The following is a 21,138-nucleotide window of genomic DNA, read 5'->3' as shown; positions in this document are numbered from 1 at the left end:
AGGGGACCCAGCTGGCCCATACCTGTAATCCCAGAGACTCAGGAGGCTGAGGCAGGAGAGATGTGCTATGGTCACAAGTTCAAGACCAGGCTGGGCAACTTAGCAAGACCTTGTCTTAAAAAAACAAATAAATTAAAAGGGCTGGGGATGTAGCTCAGTGGTAGAGCACACTTGGGTTCAATCCCCAGTACCGAGAGAGAGAGAGAGAGAGAGAGAGAACAAAAAAGAAAGAAAAGAGGTTCCTATTATACTATTTCTGACTGTTGGTTCCTATGCCAATTTGTAGTAGGTCCCTCCTCCCCCCACTCTATTATCCCAATCTACCAAGGACCTTTGTTTGGGGAAAATCAAGGGCAAACATCTAAATTCCACATTTGAACTCAGGTGGGAAGGAGAGAAAAGAACAAATACATGACACGAGGGAGATGATGAAATCAAGAAACTAGAGAAGGGAGAAATCCAGGAAAAATGGAAGCCTCTCCCACAATCCTCAGAGTTTTGAGGTCATAGGCACGTGGGGCTCCAGCAGTCTTTAGTAGAATGGCAAAGGAAGGGTGTGTACCCGAAGATGTAGGGACTGACTGCTGTCCATATGCACAGTATCACTTGGAACTGTTTAGGTAACAACCCGCAAGGCCACATGTGCAGCCTCTTGGGGACATCTTGGTTTCAAACAGCTGGCTGCTATTGGAAGCATATATGTCAAAGATATATTTTGGGTAGTATACCAGGTGGGAAAGAAGAAAAGAATTTGTTTTCTTCTCCCATATACCCCTTCTTCTGCCTTAAAGAGAAAAGGAGGTGAAAATAAGCAGAACCCACACCAGAGTCTTTGCTGGCTTCTACAGAAATCTTGGAATGGGTTCATAGTCTTCCAGGAAGGTATTAGGAAGGTGATTTCCCTGCACCCTGCTTAAGAACTCAGAATTATAATAAGACACACTTCCACCCCCCAGTCATCCAGCCTGCAGCTAATGTGCATTCAGCAGGTTGTTCCCGTATCGGCAGCATCTAGGAGCTTGGGCACTCATTGCTGCCTGTCAAAAAGGACACCACCAACCATGCCGTACCATGAGAAGTACTTCCCAAACTCTATTCTACAAGGTGCCAATTTCGTGAGATGCAAAAGTGGCGTGAAAAAAAGGGTTCTATGACTAAGTGAGCTCAGGCATCCCTAGAATAATCAGTTAGGCATTTGTGTTTATCAAAAAAACTTACTATGGTAGCATGGAACAGGAATTTCCAAAATGAGGGAGGAGCACATGCATGTGGTGTTTGGCAAGAGCATTTCACTCAAAGGACACTCTTTTTTGGTAGGGATACTAACTACCATCTCTGGGAACCAGTAATGGTCACACAGAGCAGTTAGATACAGAGCCACATAGTGAAGATATTGTTTAATATCATTGCTCAGTATGTCAAAAATCTAAAATCCTTTTGAAGTTGATTCTATTGTTATTTTCACTTTACAGAAGAGGAAACCATCAGTCTCTGTGACCCTATGCTCTTCAAACTCAAGGTTCTACTGACACTTGCAATAGCATTGAAAACGAGTACAGATATTCATGAGGTGAGAGAAGGGGCAGTGGATTTGTTGAGCTCTGTGGTGACACTTTTTTTTGGGGGGGTGCTCCAAAAAATTGGGGATTGAACTCAAGGCCTTGCACATGCTAGGCAAGTGCTCTACCACTGAGTTACATCTCTAGCCCTTTATTTTTATTTTGAGACAAAGTCTTGCTAAGTTGCTGAGGCTAGCCTTAAATTTGTGATCCTTCTGCCTCAACCTTCCAAGTTGCTGGGATTAGAGGAATAAGCCACCATACCTGGCTCAATGGTAACCCCCTGGAGAGATACCGTTAAGCACTATCCCCAAGGCTCAGGGAAAGCAAAAGTTGAGAAGCCCACATTTTGGTTAATTAGCAGAAGAGTGAGAAACAGAATTGGCAGAAATGTCAATTTCTGACCACTCTTTGCAAAAGTTGGTGGTTAAGGAAAAGAAATAACAAAGGTGGGCTGCCCAATGTGGGTACTAGATGAACAGAGCATGTTTAACAGGCAGAGAGGAGGAACCCACAAGTGAGGGGCTCCCAGGATCCCCTTGGGCATGAGTGTTAAGCACCTCTCAGATCTGAATAACTTGGAACCCCTTCTCTCTCTCTCTGTGTGTGTGTGTGTGTGTGTGTGTGTGTGTGATGCCAAGGATTGAACCCAGGGACACTTATATTCCCAGCCCTTTTTATTTTTTATTTTGAGTCAGGGTCTCCCTAAGTTGCCTCAAACTTGTAATCCTTCTGCCTCAGCATTCCCAGGTTCTGGGATTATAGGTATGCACTACCGTGAGCCTGTGCCTATCCATTTTGGGATCCAGCCAGCCTCCAGAGCAGGGGAGATGTTAGGAAAAATGCTTCTGAGATGCTACTGAGTGGCCTCTGCATTCCAGATCTGAACTGTGTCCTTGTGTGTCTTTGGGTTACTTCCATCCTGCCAGTTGAAAACATCTTCCCAGACATAGCAAGTCACTGGTAAATCCTTAAAGCCAAAACAAAGGAAAGAAATGCAAAATTCCAATGGACAGTGTCCAGCTGCTGTGGCAGCATTCTGAGCGTGGAACTTCCTGCCCGCATAGGGAAGCATTTACAGACTGAGGTGCCAATCTGTAAAACCTCAGCTTTCATCCAGGGGTGTGGCTGTGTTGCTTGTCTGGCTCAGAGAGTTAGAGGCCTGTACTTCATCTAGATTCTAAGCCATGATAATTTGGCTTCAGTTTGGAAAGGCTACAACAGGGCTATGACTCTAAATCCTACCTCATCAGCTTGGCTGTCGAGCGTGGCTGAGCTGAGTGAGGCTAGATCCCTGTGTGGCCACAAGGCCAATGCTGCAGCTGGTATATTGGCCATCTGGCATCTGGATGACACTGAGAGTTGACAGATGCTCCCTCTGGTCTGACAGCCAGCACCTCTGGGAGTCAGGCACGAGGAAGGCCTTGGTATTTAAGGTAGCAAGAATCCAAGAAGCTCAAGAAGCTGTCCAAGGCTCTACTCCAGGAGTCTACCCCTACTGTATGTGAGGCTAATGTATCTGGCTGCTCCAAATAAGATAGATCCAAGGCCACCTTCACCTGCTGCCTCTGTCTTGCCTCAGGCATCTCTTGGTATCCTGGCCTAGATGCATTAACTCAGACTCCTGGAGAAAGGCCTGGGCTTGCTCTCCCTTGCATGTATCCCCTCTGAGATGTGCACCCTCAATGCTGCCCTGATGGGTGCCCCAAGGGCACAATGCCTTCAGCTCCACTCAGCACTCCTTGCCCAGTTCCCCCTGGTTTGCAGCTAAGACCCGGGCTCACTGCTCTGGGGAAAGTTTACTGTTATAACAGCCAAAAACATTTCACCTGCATTTTCTAACCAAACATCCCTGAGGAGGAGCCATGACATTCTTCATAGCACATCTGAGGAACTGAAGACCAGGTTGATTCAATAGGTCATCCAAGGCCAGCCAGGTGGGTGAGCATAGCACAGGTCCACACCCAGGTGTAAGTGCATGCCTATGCCTGTGTGTGTGTGTGTGTGTGTGTGTATGTATGTGCTCATGTATGTGTGTGATTGCTTTGAAATTCAGAATAGCTCCCACTCCAACAGACTCTGAACTGTAATTATAGGCTTCTGGCACTCTTACTATTTTTCTCTGTAATGAAGTTAAATGTAGGCAATTTGGCCTGAAATTAAGGAGAAAACTTTTAACATAAGTTCTTAGCACAAGTAAAGTTCTAGAGGCTCAGATGGGGCTTTTGAACCAAGGGGCACTTTAAAACTAAGCTGCTTCCCCAGCCCTTTTTGTTTTTGAGACAGGATCTCTCTAAGTGGCTTAGGCTGTGCTCCAACCTGGATCCTCCTGCCTCAGTCTCCCAAGTCAAGGGGATTACAGGCATGTACTACCAAGCATGGCTGTTACCTTTCTTACCATATTCTATGTTGTTCTTTTCACCACCCTATTCTGACCTTGATTGGCAACCTGAGTGAGAATGCTTGAGTGTGTTTATTTTTTTTTTCCTGCAAATTACAGGGGAAACAGGGCAGATCCTGTGACTCTCCCAGAGCTAGATGGGAGTCTAGCACTAGTCTCCACACTGCCTGTGTCTTCTGTTCCATCAGTCCTGGAAGCAAGATCCTCCCCATTTTACAGAAGAAGAAACAGGCATGGAGAGGTAAGACAACTGGTGCACAATCAGACAGCTCTTCCGTGGCAGAACATAGATTGGAACTCAGGGCATCTGTTTACAGAACCCAAGCTTATTGTTACTACCAAATTCCTGACATTCTGAATTTATTGTAAGTCACGTTGTTGTCTCTCAGCATCAGCCAAAAACATTTTTTTTTCCTTCTTCCTTGAGCCAGGAAAAAAGTCCCACATTTTGTAACAGCTGTGGCAGCACAGCCCTACTACCACCTACTGAGAGCATCTGGCCTGGTTTGGGACAAGCACTTCCAGTGAACTTGGCAGGCAGGGGTCTTGGGTCTTTCCTGTCGCACTTGCATTTCATAGATCCTCACCACAGTCCTAAATGTTTGATGTCATTTTACCACTTGACTGAGGAAGAAACTGAAGTTCAGGGAGGTTAAGTAAATTGCCCAAGGTTTCACAGCTGGAAAACTGTGAATCAAGCCCTGGAACCTGGGCCCTTGTAGACAGGGCTCAGCAAATCTTGCCCTCTCCTCTACACTCAGTGGGGGGTTTAAATCAGAGCACTGAGACCACAGAGACAACAGGCATTCTTTTATAACAGAAGAGCACACTGAATAGAACCGAAAGTAGCTCTTCAGTGACATGCTGACAGCTCTCCTCATCTTCCCCTCACCACATGCCTCATGGTGAGAGTCATTTTGCTTGGTTTAAAGTAGGGGTCACAACCTCAATTGTCTACAGGGGCCAGCAGGCAGTGAGATGAGTGACAACAACCCAGGGAATAGGCAGTATCAGGCCCAGTTGACACTGGAGAGTGTGCATGGGTTAGCGGGGCAGCTGCGACTCTGCTCCAACCCATGTTGTTCTACAGTAAAGAGGGACTGTTGCTGCCAACAGTCCTGTTTTTCAAGAGGAGCCAGAAATCCAGCTGTTCATGCAGAGTCTCAGCATTTAAATGATGGAAACAAATTCAAGTGCTCTTTAGACACCGTTTGATTTTTATAGTATTGAAAATTAAACACAGGGGTGCTTTACCCCTGAGCTACAACCCAGCTCCCTTTTAATTCTTTCTTTCTTCTACTTCTTCTTCTTCTTCTTCTTCTTCTTCTTTTTTTTTTTTTTGAGCCAGGTGAGGTGGTGCATACCTGTAATCACAGAGGCTTGGGAGGTTGGGGCAGAAGGATCACAAGTTCAAAGCTAGCCTCAGCAACTTTACTAGGCCTTAAGCAACTTAGCCACCTTGCTCAAAAATAAAAAGGGCTGGGGATGTGGCTCAGTGGTTAAATGCCCCTGGGTTCAATCCCCTGTTTTGAGACAGGGTCTTGGTAAATTGCCCAGGCTGAGCTTGAATTTTGCAGTCCTCCTGCCTTGGCCTCCTGAGTTTCTGGGATTACAGGTGTGTACCACCACACTCAGTTTTACACACTTTTTAAGTCAAATAAAACACATCTGGTTACTTGATTCAGCTTGCAGCATTCCTTTTTGTGACTTCCAGTTGTAAAGTTTATAGAGGATGTAAGTAAAGTTATTTAGGATAGTTGATATGAGTGTAAAATTATCAATTTAGTGTAAAAATAATTAGCAAATGTTTTTTTCAACATCCTATTAGAAAAAAAAATCTGGTGTCTGGATTTAACCTGTGATAGGCTTGTAAAACTAGTTCATTTAGAGTAGGGCCAGTTTAGTGCACAAATTATCTGTGAAAAATCAAGACAAGCTTCTGGCATGTATGCCAGTTTCCTGGTGAAGGTCTTTCTCACAGCACCAGATCTGAAAGATTCTTGGTGAAACAGAAAGAAAGGAGCCCATGGCTGCTACCACCTCCAGTCAGCCCAGCAGATGCCACAGCCAAGATCTTGGCATAACACCTTGGTCTGCATTCATAGATCTGTCGTGCCACATGGCCACTAAACCATCCCTGGATTTCATTCTCCTTCCTGTCTGGTGAGTGACCTGCTAGTAACTGATAGAATCTGAGCTAAGGATGGTTCAACCTCTAGTGGTCCAGGACTAAATGTCTAGATCCAAACATTCTTGCATGAGGTACTCACCAACAGGCCATTGGAGCCATGGACGGTGACACAGCGGGAGAAGGTGTGGTGAATGGAAAGGTCCCTGATGTATGTGGGTGGGTCATAGCCTCCTTTTTCATCCACATCTCCAGCCAGGTGGAAGTGAATTGGGTACTGACCCACCAGTTGCTGCCCCATGTGCTTTAGCTCCACGCCCTCCATGTGTGCTGCTTTAAACCCCAGTGCAAGCTGGAAGTGGAGAGGGAGAGGAAAGGGTGAGTCAGAAGAAGCCCTGAGGAGCTTCCAGACAATGCAAATGTGTCCCCAGAGTGCTTTGTCAATCCCCACCTGGGTAAGTCAAAGATGTTCTGTGCATATTGGTTAGGATGCCTGCCTCTTCTTACAGAAAGGGAGACAAAAAAGGCATTACTAATGATTGAGGATGTTGCAAAACAATGCACTACTTGGATTTGAGAAGCCCTAAGGAGTTGCTCAATACCTGGGACTGCTCTGCTCTGCCTTTCCTACCCTGCCTCCTGAGCCACCAAATATTATGAAAAAGGGATAATCCTGGGATAACCTGGTGGAGCTGGCAGATAATATGCCCTACCAGTTTGGGGAATGAATATGGAGGACCATCGGGCCGGGTGGTAAGAGCCTCCCCATGCCCACCATTTGAGACCCTCTCCCAACAGAGGGTTGGGGATATTGATTATGGAAACTTAATGGATCTCCCCGTTATTGGCATGTGAGGAGTAGTGGGAGCTCACATGCTCTCTTCACAGTATGCTCAGAGCCACTCCTTGTGAGCTCAGGGGAATCCCTTGACCACACAGATACCCAGAGTTACAGAAGCTCATAGAGAAAGCACAGTCTGAAAGTGATTTCTGTCAGAAGTTGGGCTCAGCCAACTTCCAGGAAAGGAAGATAATTCTGACATGCCTACCATTTGTCCACAAAATAGGTGTCTACTGGAATCCCAACTCCAGTGGTGGATCCCTGGGGAAGCTGTGTTGAGAATGATCCTGAGGACTAGTTTGGGCTCAGTGGGCAAGAGTGCCCTGATCACTCAGAATCACTCTCAGTATTGGGAAGAGAGTTGCAGCAGTTTGAATAATAGACCTGCTATTTCTGCTGTGGTCTCACTAAAGAGTTTCCCACCCTGTCCCCAGAAAAGGACTGGAAATGATTAGAAGTAATGCTAAAAAGCACTATTAGCATTTAATGAATAGGAGCCAGTGATTCTAGAAATGCTGTAACATAGGCCTACGTGACACAGAATTGTCTCATGTAAAATACCAGCAGGGTCCCTCCCCATTGCCAACTCTAAGTTTCACTTCATTAGCCTCTTCAATTAGATACCAAAAATCTTATCCTTAAAGCACCTTCAAGAGAACCATCTTCACAAAACTCCAAGATAATACATGCTATCAACATTGGCATCAATGACCACAAGAAGAAATTTCCATATTTTGCACTATTTAATAGGCCCAGTAAAGGCATTTTGTATAGAGATGCAAAAGAAATTTCTCTTGATACTAGATCCTGAGCTCCAAGGAACGAGCATCACTTTTGTTTATTGCACAGTGAGAGCCCTGCAGCTCAGTAGGTCTGTCTGACCTTGGCTCTTTACCACAAAATCTCAGCTATAATTGCTGCCACTTCTAGTTCCATTCCCCTGCTTGTTGTTTTGTCTGTGCTGTAATGGATCTATTGTAACCATGACTTTTTTTCAGGACATGATCAGGTTAAATAACGAAGCTAGGAAGGCGGCAATGATGAGCAGGGAAAGCCGTGTTCCCTGTGGCCTCTAGGAGAGAACCATTTCCAAGGTGGCTCCAAAAACTCTCTGTTCTCCAGTACTGAAAGGTGCAACATCACAGCAGTGGAAAAGACATGAAACTTCTCCAACTCCCAGGAGCTGCACTTCCTTTGATTCTAATTCCTGTTTCTCCATCCCCTTCCAAAAAGTCCCTACCTATAGGCCAACACCTTGGAAATTCTCCTGGTGGGGTTGACAGCCTCAGCCAGGCAAAGCCATACCTTAATGTGGCCCCCAAAGGTATCAAAGTCAAAGAAGCTGCAGATGTGCTTGCTGTAGGGGTAGCATTTGTCCTCCATCTCTCCCATCACCACAATGTTCCGGCTCAGGAGCCCGACCTCTGCTCGCATGTCCACACCGTCCATCTCCTCCCCAATATGTAGGTACAACGGCTTTCCTAGGGCGGAAGGGGAGAAAGGGGACCAGCAGGTACTGAGTGTGTGCCTACTGGTTTCTGGGCCCCTGCCAGGTGCTCCATGACTGCAGCTTATTCATACCAGGCCACGGTGGTCCCCCAAGACCCCCAGTCCTGTTTTAAAGAAGAATGAAGCCCGGAGAGGTGAAGTCATGTACCCAAATATAGAGCAAAGATAGACAATTATATATGCTTAGTTCTGCCCATGGCTAATTGTTCCCTAATATTTATCCCCTTTTCTGTTTTTCAGTATTAGACTGTCTTGTATTTTAGCTGGCACATGGCTACCCATAGGAACTATATTTCCCAGACTCCCTGCAGTTAAGTGTGGCCACAGGATGTGAGGAGAAGTACTGAGTACAACTTCCAGGTTGCCCCCCAACTTGCTAGAAGGTACATGGGCCCTAATAGGCCATTGCCACCCAACTGATGAGAACCATGCCCTAGAGATAGCAGAACAAACAAGAGAAGAAATCTAGTCTCTCGGTGATCCTACAAAGGTCACACCCTAGAAAGTGCCTATGAGCTGGGATTCTTAAGAAGACAGAAAAACTCTACTTAATTCCCCTGTTGTAGGGCAGTGCAAATCTGTATCCTGCCTTCCTCAACCTCACATGGGTGTGGATCTATACCTTGAAGTTGTAGAAAGAGCCACCTCCCAGCTTCTGTGCCTACCACATTGGGGTGCCACAGTGGCACTGCATGAAATAGTGGAGATCTTCCACTTCACTCTGTACTGACCTAGTCTTCTCCCCTCCAGTCTTGGAGAGGACACTTTTTCCCTGTACTGCTGATCCTAGCCCTACCTCCTCCCATAGTCTGAAGATTCTTATCTCCCCCAGTTCACCTCTTTAAGTAGCTTCATTTCTTTCTCCATTTGGGCTTCACATGCTCTGTTCTCCAACTTCTCTAACAGACAGGAATGGGGATGTAGCTCAGTGGCAGAGCACTTGCTTCACATGCACAAGACCCTGGGTTCAATCCCTAGTACTGCAACCACCACCACTACACCACCAATAACAACAACAACAAAAACAACTAAGAGACAAAAGACCTTCACTAATATCCTTCCAGCAATTGTCAGTCTCTGTTCTGCTATGGCCAGAGTCCTTGAACTGATGGTCTGTATCTCCCCCACAGTTTTCTCTCTACTTTCTCCCTCCTACCACACCACTCAAATCTCTTGCCAAATATACTGTTTCCCTCTATCTCCTCTTCCTTCATCTGTGTTGAAAATATATCTTTACTCATTATGTCCCACCATCCTATATAGAGGACATCTACAAAAACTTAAATTGAGCAATTTTATAGCTGTCCTGTAACATTTTATAGGTCTTGTAGAGTGGCAACAGTTCACGCTTTGGAAGTGTCTTTAATTTGCAGCCCCAAATTCTTCCTCCACAACAATCCCAAATTCTTTTCTGGAATAAAGAGATGTTTAGCCTGGCTCTAAATTTGGCCCTTCACTAAGATTGCTGACCTGGCTTGTAGACACTTCATCTTCCATCTGAGGGTGTAATTACAAAAAGCAACAAGCTCCCATGTGAAGTCTCAGCCTGAACCATACCACCTACACCACTTGGCTTTCACTATGACCTTGACTGGAGCAAAGTAGCACTTGCCTCAGCCCAAGATACAGCCAGTGCCCACATGTGAAAGCCATGGTTATAATTAGCTATGAGCAGCACCCACCATGATGACCTTCCTGTGCTCCCTCAACCACAGGAAGAGCTGAGCCCTGCCCACCCCTTCACCTGGCACACATCCTATGCGCCTGCAGTATTGCTAAGGATGTGGATGGTTTTAGAATTCTGCAGACTCAGTGAGATGGTGGTTTCTTTGAAGCATTTTAGTTCAAGATGTGAAATAGATGCATGATGAAACTCAGAAAATATCTCCATGACAGTTGGTATTAGTTTCCTATCACTGCTGTAATAAATTATCATAGATTTAGTAGCTTAAAACAACACAGATTTGTTTCTTACAGTTCTCAAGGTCAGAAGTCTAAAATGAGTCTGATGGGGTCAAAATCAAGGTGTTGGCAGGGCTGGTTGTTTGTGGAGGCTTCAGGGGGAAATCTGTGCTCTGCCTTTTTCATATTTTGGTGGCTGTCTGTATTCCTTCTTCACACACACATCACTTCTGTATTTGCTCTTGTCATCACATCATTTTCTTCCCTCTGGCCCTCCTTTGTCACTCTTACATAACACTTATAATTACATTGGGCTACCCAGATAATCCAGGATAATCTCTTCCAGAAAGCCTTCATGTGATCCACTGGCAAAGTTCCTTGTGCTGTGTGAGGCGACATTCATAGGTACTGAGGATTAGGATGAGGACATTTCTGGGGACTATTATTTGGACTACCACAGAGTTGTTATTAAAAAAGAGTCTCAGGCCAAATGCAGTGGCACATGTCTATAATCCCAGCAACTCCTGAGGTTGAAAAAGGAGGATCACAAGTTCAAGGCTAGCCTCAGCAACTTAATGAGGTCCTAAGTAACTTAGTGAGACCCTATTTCAAAAAACAAAAACAAAAACTAAAAGGTCTCAGGATGCAACTCAGTGGTTAAGTGACCCTGGCTGGGTTCAATCCCCAGTACCAATCAATCAATCAACCTCAGATATTAAATCAAATTTTCTTTACTATAACAAATACCAAGATAATCATCTTAGAAAGAGGAAAGGTTTGTTTTGATTAAAAGTTACAGAGGTTTCAGTCCATGACTGATTAGCCCTGTTGATTTGGGCCTACGGTAGCACTGTACATCATGGTGGCACTGTGTAGCAAAGAAAACTGGCCAGGAATGAAACAGAGAAAGGATGACACCACAATCCCCTTGAGGTCATTACCCCCAGTTTCCTAAAACCTCCCATTAGGCCCCACCTCCTAAGGGTTCCGAACAACACCAAGTGGAAGACCAAGCCTTCAACACCTGAGCTTTTGAGGGACATTAAAGATCCAAACTATAGTAGGCATTATAAAAATTAGCATCACAAAGAATCTATTTACTCTATCCCCTGAGACATCAGAGGTCAAAGGTCCGTGCCCCGCCAAAGAGGTCAGGAGAGGACACCATACATGGGGACTGGCAAGTCTTCTGTTCCACCAGGGTTTTGACTTCAAGAAAGAAGAGAGTTTGAAACAGGTTAGCTCTGCAGATTGCTGGCCCCCATTCCTCCAGTACATCCCACTGCTACTACTGGTTTTTGGTCGTGCAATCAGATGTCTTTAGTTTTAAGGTCCAAAAGCAAGTTCCCTCTGGGCACCCCTGTGGAAGCCAGTCCTTCTTTCTATCCTGGTTTACCCTTGCCTGTGGGCTCTGTGGCTTCACAAGCATATCAGTTACAGGACCTTCCCAGGCATGGGGACAGAGTCTCTTCCAGAATGAGCTCTGCACTGGCTTCTGAATGACCACCAGCTTGGTGGAGCCCGACAGAAGGCTGTGCCTGGAGTGTGCCTGGAGCCTGGCGGATGGCTGATGAGGAGAGAGACACAAGTCCAGCAGAGGATGGAATCTGAAAGATCTGAAAGATTGTTTATAATTATATTTAATCATGGAGAATAAAATCAGAGGGCTTTCCACCATTTTTAAGACAACTTCCTAGTTTCCAATTTGAGGAAATGGAAGATCAGATGGTGCTCAGGGCTTGGTTGAGAAAGTTTCCGGGAGTTTCTCTGAGCATCGCCAGTCAAGCTGTTCCTTGGAGTATCCGCTAATAAAGATCCTACATGAGGGGAGCCATGGTGTTTAGAATACCAGGATCTGCTGGAGAGCCCAGAGGAGAATGTATGGGATGTGACTGACACTAGAGGACTGTTTCTTTTAACCACCAAACTCTGGCTCTGGAGCTAAGTGAGTGCTGTGAGCCTGGACCCTTCCCAGGGTCCAGGTCAAAGGTCCGTGCCCTGCCAAAGAGGTCAGGAGAGGACACCATACATGGGTACTGGCAGGCCTTCTGTTCCACCAGGGTTTTGACTTCAAGAAAGAAGAGAATTTGAAACAGGTTAGCTTCCATTCTGTGACTTAAAGACTAGGGCTCTCAAGGGTTAGACCTCTCTTTCTAGAACATCTTTACTCCATGAATCCTTGACTCTGACTTTATCTCCAAGTACAGGTCCTCTCTTGTAGTGGTCATAAAAGAGCATTGTTGTGATTTCTCTTCAAGAACTCCTCCTGCAAAGAGTGTGGTGAGCAGACAGCTTCTGGATGCCACACCTTCAGGAATAGCTAATGTTTTCCCAGGGCCATGACCTCCTTGAGTTCTGCCCAATTACTGTACTCGGCAGAATACTGGAATCGTTCACTCCTACAGCACTAGAGATACCTCCCCCAGGCAGTCTTTGCTCCAGAACTCCCTGTTGAACTGCCCTGGCTTTCTCAGAACTGTCTCTCAGTGTAGAGTTCTTCATATTTAACCACCCTTCTTTCCCTCTCTCCTTTCCCAGGTGTCAGAACTGCATTGTGTTCTGAAGTCTCCCTGTACCCGCTTCTGCTCCCTCTTCCCTTGAACTTCACATGCATCCTCCAATAAATCTCTTATACATCAAGTTCTGTCTCTCTCTTTGCTTCTCAGTGGAAGATCTTGAGGACCATTTGAAGGACCCTAGAATTTTAAGCACCTTCTTCTCTGCTGTTCTGGTCTCTCAAATCACCCCAGTTCAAAGCAGTCTTTTCAGATAAATAGGGAGTAAAAATTGGCCCTTCTATTATAGAACTGGGGAATCTTTTCCTTGGGTTTCTGGGATCCTGGCATTCTAAATACAATGGCTTCACTCATGCAGGATCCAGAGTTTATTTTCTTTATTAGTGGACACTCCAAGAACAGCTTGACTGGCAATGCTCAGAGAAACTCCCAAAGACTTTCTCACCCAAGCAAGGTGACCTTGGGCTGTTCTTGGGGGTACAAAGAAAGAACAGGCTGCCAATGCCCTAGAAGCAGCATAACAACTGATCATAGCAAAGAATGAGCTCCAGGGACTGGGTCCTGAGAGGCACAGCATAAAGCATACTTGCTATAGGGTCAACCCCACAAAGAGCTGAGTGTATTGAGGGAAGGGGTTGCACAGAGAGCCACAGGCTCGATTCTGATAGCCAGGGACATGGGAAAGATCAGACAGCTTTAAGATCAGCTCCCTGCCTACCAGGCTGAGAGATTGTTAGAGTAAAACTTCCTGCTGCTTGTGGATTTGTCTCCCATACAACTTCTCCTTCAGCCTGACCAGATGGCATCCTTCCTTGAGAGTGTCTTTGCTATTTCACATCTCATCCACCTGGCTCCTTCTAACTGGGCCAACCTTTCTCCATCTTGTGGGAAAGTGAAAGGGAGGTTTGTGGCTCTGGAGCCAGGCTGGGAGACAGCTCCTAGCTGTGAGTCCCTGAGCATATGATTTAAGCTCCCTGAACCTTGGGCTTTTCATCTGTAAAATGGAGATAATAATAGCACATATCTCAAAAGGTAGCTATGATTGTTAAGTGAGTTAATCCATGGTATGTGCTTAAAACAGCACATGGTAGGAAGCCAGTATGACAAAAATGACACATGCAGCTGTCTCTGGCATTGTCCCCACGTTAAGGCTGAAAACCAGGCCTCCCACCACTAGTGTCAGCCTTAATGACAGGAGTTGATGGGCAATAGATTCGGTAGCTTTTTTTGTTCCATAGGGGAAGCTGGTCATGATACAGGAGTGACTTACAGGTAGATGGAGGGACTCCTGAGAGGACCAAGAGTTGCATGAATATTTCAGACACACAGCTTTTTTCCCCACTGCAGAGTCCCATGTTACATTCACAGACCACTCTCAGTCTGCTATCCCAGAGAAGTCATGTGCCTGGCTCCCCATCATCCCATCTTGTCTGGTCTCTACCCATCCTTTTCTTCTGAAAGCACTGATACTTGAAGGCTGACCAGGAACAAGCAGATATGGTCAAGTCAGAATTGTCCCAGATAATCCAGAAGGTTCATGAGTACCCTGGACAAGTAGGAAGGAGACCTGGGGAAATAACTTTAAAAAACACTGGCCTTTTCTGTATTAACTGACAGGTGCGACAGGTGCCCCATTCTACCATCACCAAGCCTTGTCTGCATGTCAGGCACAGAAGTAGGCACCCTGAGGTTGAGAGGTAAACAGACACTAAGCACCTTCCAATGGGAGAAGCAGATGCATGTACTTATTGCATAGACCTGGTGGGACCCAGTGAGTCAGGGGAATCAGATGAGGTCTGCTCCTCCCAGACAACTGGATGCAAGGATGATTCCAGAGGGACTCAGACAGGAGGGTCCCAGAGAGGAAAAGTTAAACCACAGAGTGCCTGGGCACCCTCTGCCATCGTTCTTGGAGGGAGACAATGAGCATAGTGGCCTTTATGGAGGAAGCACAAAGTAGCACACATAGGCTTGGAACCTGAGTTTAAATCCTGACTCTGATATTGACTTAGTTGGTCTACACTAGCATGACCCACAAGCACTTTTTCCCACGATGGTGTAGCCACTAAACCTACGTGGCTACTAAGCACTTGAAACCTGGCTACTGTGACTAAGGAACAGAATTTCAAATTTAATTTAACTTTGATTGAATTTAAATAGCCACTTGTGGCTGGTGTCCACCACACTGGAAAACAAGTCTCGACATTTTATTTCCATGGAACTCTTGTTTCCCCATCTGTGCCATGACAAAAACAGTAGCCCTCACAGTATCAGGTTTTCAGAAAGAGAGAACAAGATGGTTCACATAAAGTGTTTGGAATACCTGAAGGCTGACCAGGAACAAGCAGATATAGTCAGTAAACGCTCATTCTTATTATTAATAGTATTATGGAAAGGTGTGGGGAGTGTTTACAGGCAGAGTGGGAAGTAGCAATGAAAACAGGACAGAAAATTGAGAAGGTTTTCAACTGCCACAGCCACATCGAGGTGTTGGGAATCACACTGTGGTTAGCAAAGCTTTGAAATATATTTTTAGAAGATTCACACATTTTTATGACTTTGTTACCCCCATCTGTTTTCCATCAGAAAACTCTTAAAATGAATTAAAGGGCTGTTTACTGGAATTTGGAGACTGAGAAAGGAAGATCCAGGAAGGATGTATCCCTCTCTGCAGCCTGGAAAGGTGGAACCTAAGCCTTGTGGTGGGGGCACAGGTCTGGAAAACACAGGAACAGGTGGAGTCCTTGCTCCAGCAAAGGGGGGATGGAGAGCCAGAGAATGGGCTTAGAGCTAAAAAGGAGGAACATGAGCCTGCCCAGGACATCAGATGCAGACACACTGCTACCTGGGGCTTTTGTGACACTGCTCACCAGTTGCTTCCATGGACACCCCAAAGCTTCTGAGAAAAGTGGATGGTCTGCCCTTTTGAGGGAGCAAGAGGTAGGCTGGGTGTGGGGCTGATACAGGTACTGCTATAAGAGGGGTCTAGTGGATCCTGAAGAGAGTCCAACATTTTTCCACTTGTCCTTCTTCCTTGATAGTCAGGGCCTGGAGTAGCCCCCATCACTTTCAATCTAACCTTAAGGGGCCTCAAAGGGCAGCTAGTCCTGCTGGTCAAACATTGTCAAGAGGAGCACCACTCAGCATCAATAACCAGGCCTCACTGTAGGGTGAGCTAGAGGTGCTCCATCGTCTCATAGGTCCCTCTATATCAGGGTTAACTTTGGCACCCACAGCTGCTAAGAGTGAGATCTCCCCTCCAGCTGTCAGGGTGCCCAACACAGCTACAAATCAGGGGGTGTCTGAACATACCTAGAGAACTTCTTCCAGGACCACTCTTCCATCCACCTCCATGCTGGCCAGGGCTCAAAGTCAGGCTTTTCACCCTCCTGGATAGCCACAGTTGCTGTCCAGAGTCATGAGCAATGATATCAACTCAAAGGTCTGAATACCACTCCTGTTGAGTCAGGGGGACATCTGACATCCCAGAAGCCTGTCCACAAAGCATTGTCCCCAGGTGACACAAAGTCATTGGTGAAGACCCTAGGGTCTAAAAGTCACTAAAAACTTGCTTCTCTGAGTGCCTTCCTGTAGATGTGGACATGGAAAGGCCTTCCTTGCTAGTGGACATCTAATGGGCTTCTGGCCTTCCATGACTTCCTGTGGTCTCTCCTCGTTCTGCAGCCCTGTGAGCTCTCATGCTCTTTACTCTGGCTGCTCTTGGTCCTCCTTATAGTGGAATGCTCCCCATTCCCCAGCAAAAGTCTCGCACTGTGTTCCTTTTGTCCGGACTCTTTCCTAGATACCTTCTACTCTTCCTCCAGCCCTAGTTCAATTGAATTCCTATGGGAAAGCTTCCCTGCATGCTTTGACTTTGCCAAATTCCTCTCTCCTATACTCACAGTATCTCCCATCTTCTACTTTTGTAGCAGGTAGTTTCTTTTTATTGGAATGCTTCTTTGATGGATGTCTATTCTCCCTGCTGTTCTGCAACTTCCCCAGGGCCAAGAACATGTTCATCTTGCTCACAATGGCATTTGAGAGTGTGATACAAAATAGAAGCTCTTCAATTGCTTGTTGAGTAAAAGATGAAGTGCTCTTTCCCCTTCCTGTGTATCCCTGTGGAGGAAGAACTAGGACACCTGCTCAATCTGGGGGCAGAGGAAGAATATGGCAGACACAATCACAAAATTGGCATCCATATCAATTGGCATCACAACAAGCAGGAAAATGACTGCAGGCCTGTGATAGCCCTTAAATGTTGGTTAATAATAATGATAGAAATAGTTTGATTCCTGTTATGGCTTGTGTCTGGAATGTCATCCCCACAAAAGCTCATGTGTTGAAGGCATGGTCCCCAATGCAGCAAAGTTCAGAGGTGGGACTTTTAGGTGATGATTGGATCAGGAGGACTCTGACCTCATCAGTGGTCATTAACCCATTTGAATGGATCACTAGGTAGTGGGACCTAGTTAGAGGAAGTAGGTCACTGAGGGTGTACCCCGGAAGGGTTTAGCCCCCTACTCTCTGCTTCTCAGTTGCCATAAGCATAGCAGCTTTCCTCCACCATTCCCTTGTGCACCATGATGTTTCTGCCTTAGACCTGGTTGACCATAGAATGAATCTCTGAAATCATGAGCCAAAATAAACCTTTCCTCCTCTACATTGTTTCTGTCAGGTGACACAAAGCTGCCTAAGCATACTTTCCTCTCTCTACACATTCTCTACCTGCATGTCCCCAAATAATAAAATGCAAAATACACAAAGTTCAACCAATAGCCTGCCAGCAATGCCCTTTCTTTTCTTCCCATCTCTAAGCTTAGTTGTCAAAAGATTGCACCTAATATTAATAATAACTGCAGCTAGCACTTATTGGCCACTACTGTGTGCCAGACTCATTTAAGTGCCTCAGGTATATAAACTTAAATCTTCACAATAATCTCATGAAGTGATTATGATCATTATCTTCATTTTACAGATGAGCAAACTGATGTCACATGGCTAATAATCGGCATTCCTGAAATTCTAATCATGGACACCTAGTTCCAGAGTCTGTGCTCATTATGATAGTCTGCAGTTAAAGCAAAAACAAACAAAAATGTTTTCACAGAATGTGACCAACATCATGTCCCCATCAATAAATAGCCACACAGAGAGCATCTCTGCATAAACTTCTTCTGGAACTGTTGTTCACTGTGCAGTATCAATCATGGGACAACCCCTGGGGCAAATTCCTCAGAAGCTCAGAGCTAAGAGAAAGGTGGCTTAGTTTTCTCTTTCCTTCCTCCTTCCTCCTTCCCTCCATCCCTCCCTCCCTCCCTCCCTTCCTTCCTTCTTTCCTTTGGCTGGGAGGTACTGGGGATTGAATTCAGGGGCACTCGACCTCTGAGCTACTTCCCCAGCTCTATTTTGTATTTTTATTTAAAGACAGGGTCTCACTGAGTTGCTTAGCACCTCATTTTTTGTGGAGGCTGACTTTGAACTCACAATCCTCCTGCCTCAGTATCCTGAGCCGCTGGGATTATAGGCCTATACCACTGTGCTCGGCTTCAGGTCCTTTTCCTTTTATTAGATAATAATAGTTTAGTAACTTGTAAAGTTTCTCTACTTTGGATACTAGGAAAGTCAGAGGTCAGTTTTATAGCTTAAAACAGTATCTTCTGCTAATTTCAGTTTTCCCCACTTTGCTGAATTTGTTCTCCTTCCACCAGTCTTTTATTACTTAGACATGTGTCTTTCACTCTTTTTTTCTTCCTGGTTGTCAGGTTCATTTGGACTTGTGCTTATGATAAGATATTCCAAAGCTTTTCTCAAAAAATATAGGATTCAAATATTTAGAAAGCAGATTCTCATCTTGTCCAAGAACAAATGTGTAGTTAGCTCAGCCTCCACCCACTAGTGGCTGCCTTCTTCCCCTCTCTGGCCATACTTGCCAAGTTACTATCTCCCCCAAAATGATTAGAACCTCACTTTAGCAGATTCCAGGATTTGTGCCCTGGGATCACAGCCATGGTGTTTGTGGAGGGCCTCAGTCACATGATACCCAGGTCCATTTCAGCCAAGAATAAAATAAAATAAAAAATCCATCACTCTTTCTCACCTTTTAAAAAATATGCTCCCTCAAATTCTGTCTCAAGCACATCTCAACCAGTCAAAAAGACTATGTTGAATTTAGTTTCTGTAGGCTTATTTCCAAAATAACATATATTTTGAATATACTAATATGCCTTCTTGATCCATAGTCTTCCTCCTATTTCAAATTCAAATACTTTCTCCGCCCCCATGCTATGATTCTGTATCATGTGATATTTTTAATGCCCAGTATTAATTTTCCTTTCTTCTGGTAGTACATCCTACTTTTCCTTTAGGGAATGACTTGGTGCCATCTGAAAAGGACTGTCAGTAAAAATCCCTGCCTCTCTTAGCCACAGGATGAGCACACCAGCCACCAGCTGGTCAGACACTCTCTCCTGGAAGGTGACTGTTGAGCACAGCTTCCCAGGAACTAAGCAAGTTCCTCAAGACAGTGGTGCTCTGGAGATGCTTCTCTCTGGCTCCTTCTACCCAAGATCCTGATTCTTTGTCCTTTTTTTAGCACAGCTGTTTAGCTTCTAGTTTAGTTCTCTGAGCCAAATAGGACTTCAGTCAACTTCCTTTTTGTTTCACATAATCAAGTTGAATTCTGTTGCCTACAGCCAAAGAACCCTAATAGATAAAAACTCTCCCAACTAAGAATAACTGACCAAGATTACATTTGAAGTCTCTTTTTATCTCTAATAATCTGTGATTCCAGTAACCTCACACAACATAAATCATAGGGATTCTGAGTCAGGATTTAGGAAAAGAAAAAGGAAAACCCAAAAGTTGTAGAAAGAAGAGATTTGTAATTTCGTGGTAGTTTCAATTATTTTCTAACAGATTTTCTAACCCCTTCCCCCTTCAACCTCAATGGAAGAAAGCTTTCTCCAGCTCATGTGTGATGAATTTGACCATGTGGTTTGCCTTGACCAGGGGACTGTGCTGGGAGAATGCTTCAATTCTGAGCCTCGTCCTGTGTTTCTGATCACCTCTCTAAGGGGTCTCAGCCTTCCTCTCTCTCTGCTTCCTGGCTGCAATGAGGTAAGGCACTTCCTGAACCATGTGCTCCTGCCAAGATGTGCTCCCTCACCACAGGCCTAAAAGCAATGGGGCCAACCAACCATGGACTGAAAGCACCAAAACTTAGCAATAGCTAAGCTATGGAACCAACAGATGAATGGATAAAGAAAATGTGGCATATATACACAATAGAATATTACTTGGCCACAAAGAAGAATGAAATTGTGGCATTTGCTGGTAACTAGATGGAACTGGTGACTATTGTACTTAGTGTAATAAGCTAATCCTGAAAAACCAAAGGCTGAATGTTCTCTCTGATATGTGGATGCTAACACAAAATAAGGGTGGAGGAGAGAAGAAGAATTTCACTGGATTAAACAAAGGGGAATGAAGGAAAGGAAGAGGATGGGAATATGAAAGACAGTAGAATGAATTGGACATAACTTTCCTACGTTTATATATGAATACTCGACCAGTGTAACTCTGCATCATGTACAACCACAAGAATGGGATCCTAATTAGAATAAGTTATATTCCATGTATGTATAATATGTCAAAATATACTCTACTGCCGTGTATGTCTACAAAGAAAAAATAATTTAAAAAGAATTATGAGCCATATAGAATTACCCTGTTTATAAGTTGGTTTATTTCAGGTATTTTTTTTTCTTTTTCTTTTGTGGTGCTAGGGATTGAACTCAGGGCTTTGTGCATGTAAGGAAGCACTCTACCAATTGAGCTATATCCTCAGTCCATGTTTCAGGTTTTTTATGGTAACAGAAAGCTGACTAACATACCTGGACTACCTACAGATGCATGAATAAGAAATAAATGCTTATAATGAGATTCTAAGATTTTGTTGTTGTTGTTGTTGTTGTGAAGCATTATTATGGTTATAACTGACCAATACAGATTTGTTGTGATATCTATTGACTTTAAGCCTGACAATGTTCAGGCTTAAGCCTAGGAAGGGTACATGAAAGCCTACCTGCCACTTTGACCTGGTTGGCAGTACAGGTTTTGCAGGGAAGCACCTGGAACTCTTCTGCCTGGTACATGGAGTAATCAGTACTGGCAACAACCAGGGTGTCTCCAGGTTTCCATGACCGCACATCGTCCTCCAAGTTCAGGATGGTGCTGTTCACATTGGTGTCGATGGTGACTGTGAGTTTGGGCCTCACTGT

General features: G+C 45.0%; 1 protein-coding gene across 3 annotated transcripts in view; it reads right to left on the bottom strand.

Annotated features, from left to right (window-relative positions):
* LOC107148377 (cell migration inducing hyaluronidase 1) overlaps positions 1–21,138 on the bottom strand; it is a 168,038-nt gene that overhangs the window by 38,642 nt on the left and 108,258 nt on the right. For all 3 annotated transcript variants that reach the window (XM_048790163.1, XM_015493004.2, XM_048790164.1), the window contains 3 exons: positions 20,943–21,134; positions 8,235–8,410; positions 6,231–6,440 (listed from right to left, as the gene is read on the bottom strand). In XM_048790163.1, the coding sequence (XP_048646120.1) occupies positions 6,231–6,440; positions 8,235–8,410; positions 20,943–21,134 (578 nt within the window). The remainder of the gene's footprint in view (positions 1–6,230; positions 6,441–8,234; positions 8,411–20,942; positions 21,135–21,138) is intronic.

This window comes from Marmota marmota, unplaced genomic scaffold, assembly GCF_001458135.2.
Source record: "Marmota marmota marmota unplaced genomic scaffold, marMar, whole genome shotgun sequence".
Classification (NCBI taxonomy): domain Eukaryota; kingdom Metazoa; phylum Chordata; class Mammalia; order Rodentia; family Sciuridae; genus Marmota; species Marmota marmota.
This window is presented reverse-complemented; position numbering and strand designations above follow the sequence as displayed.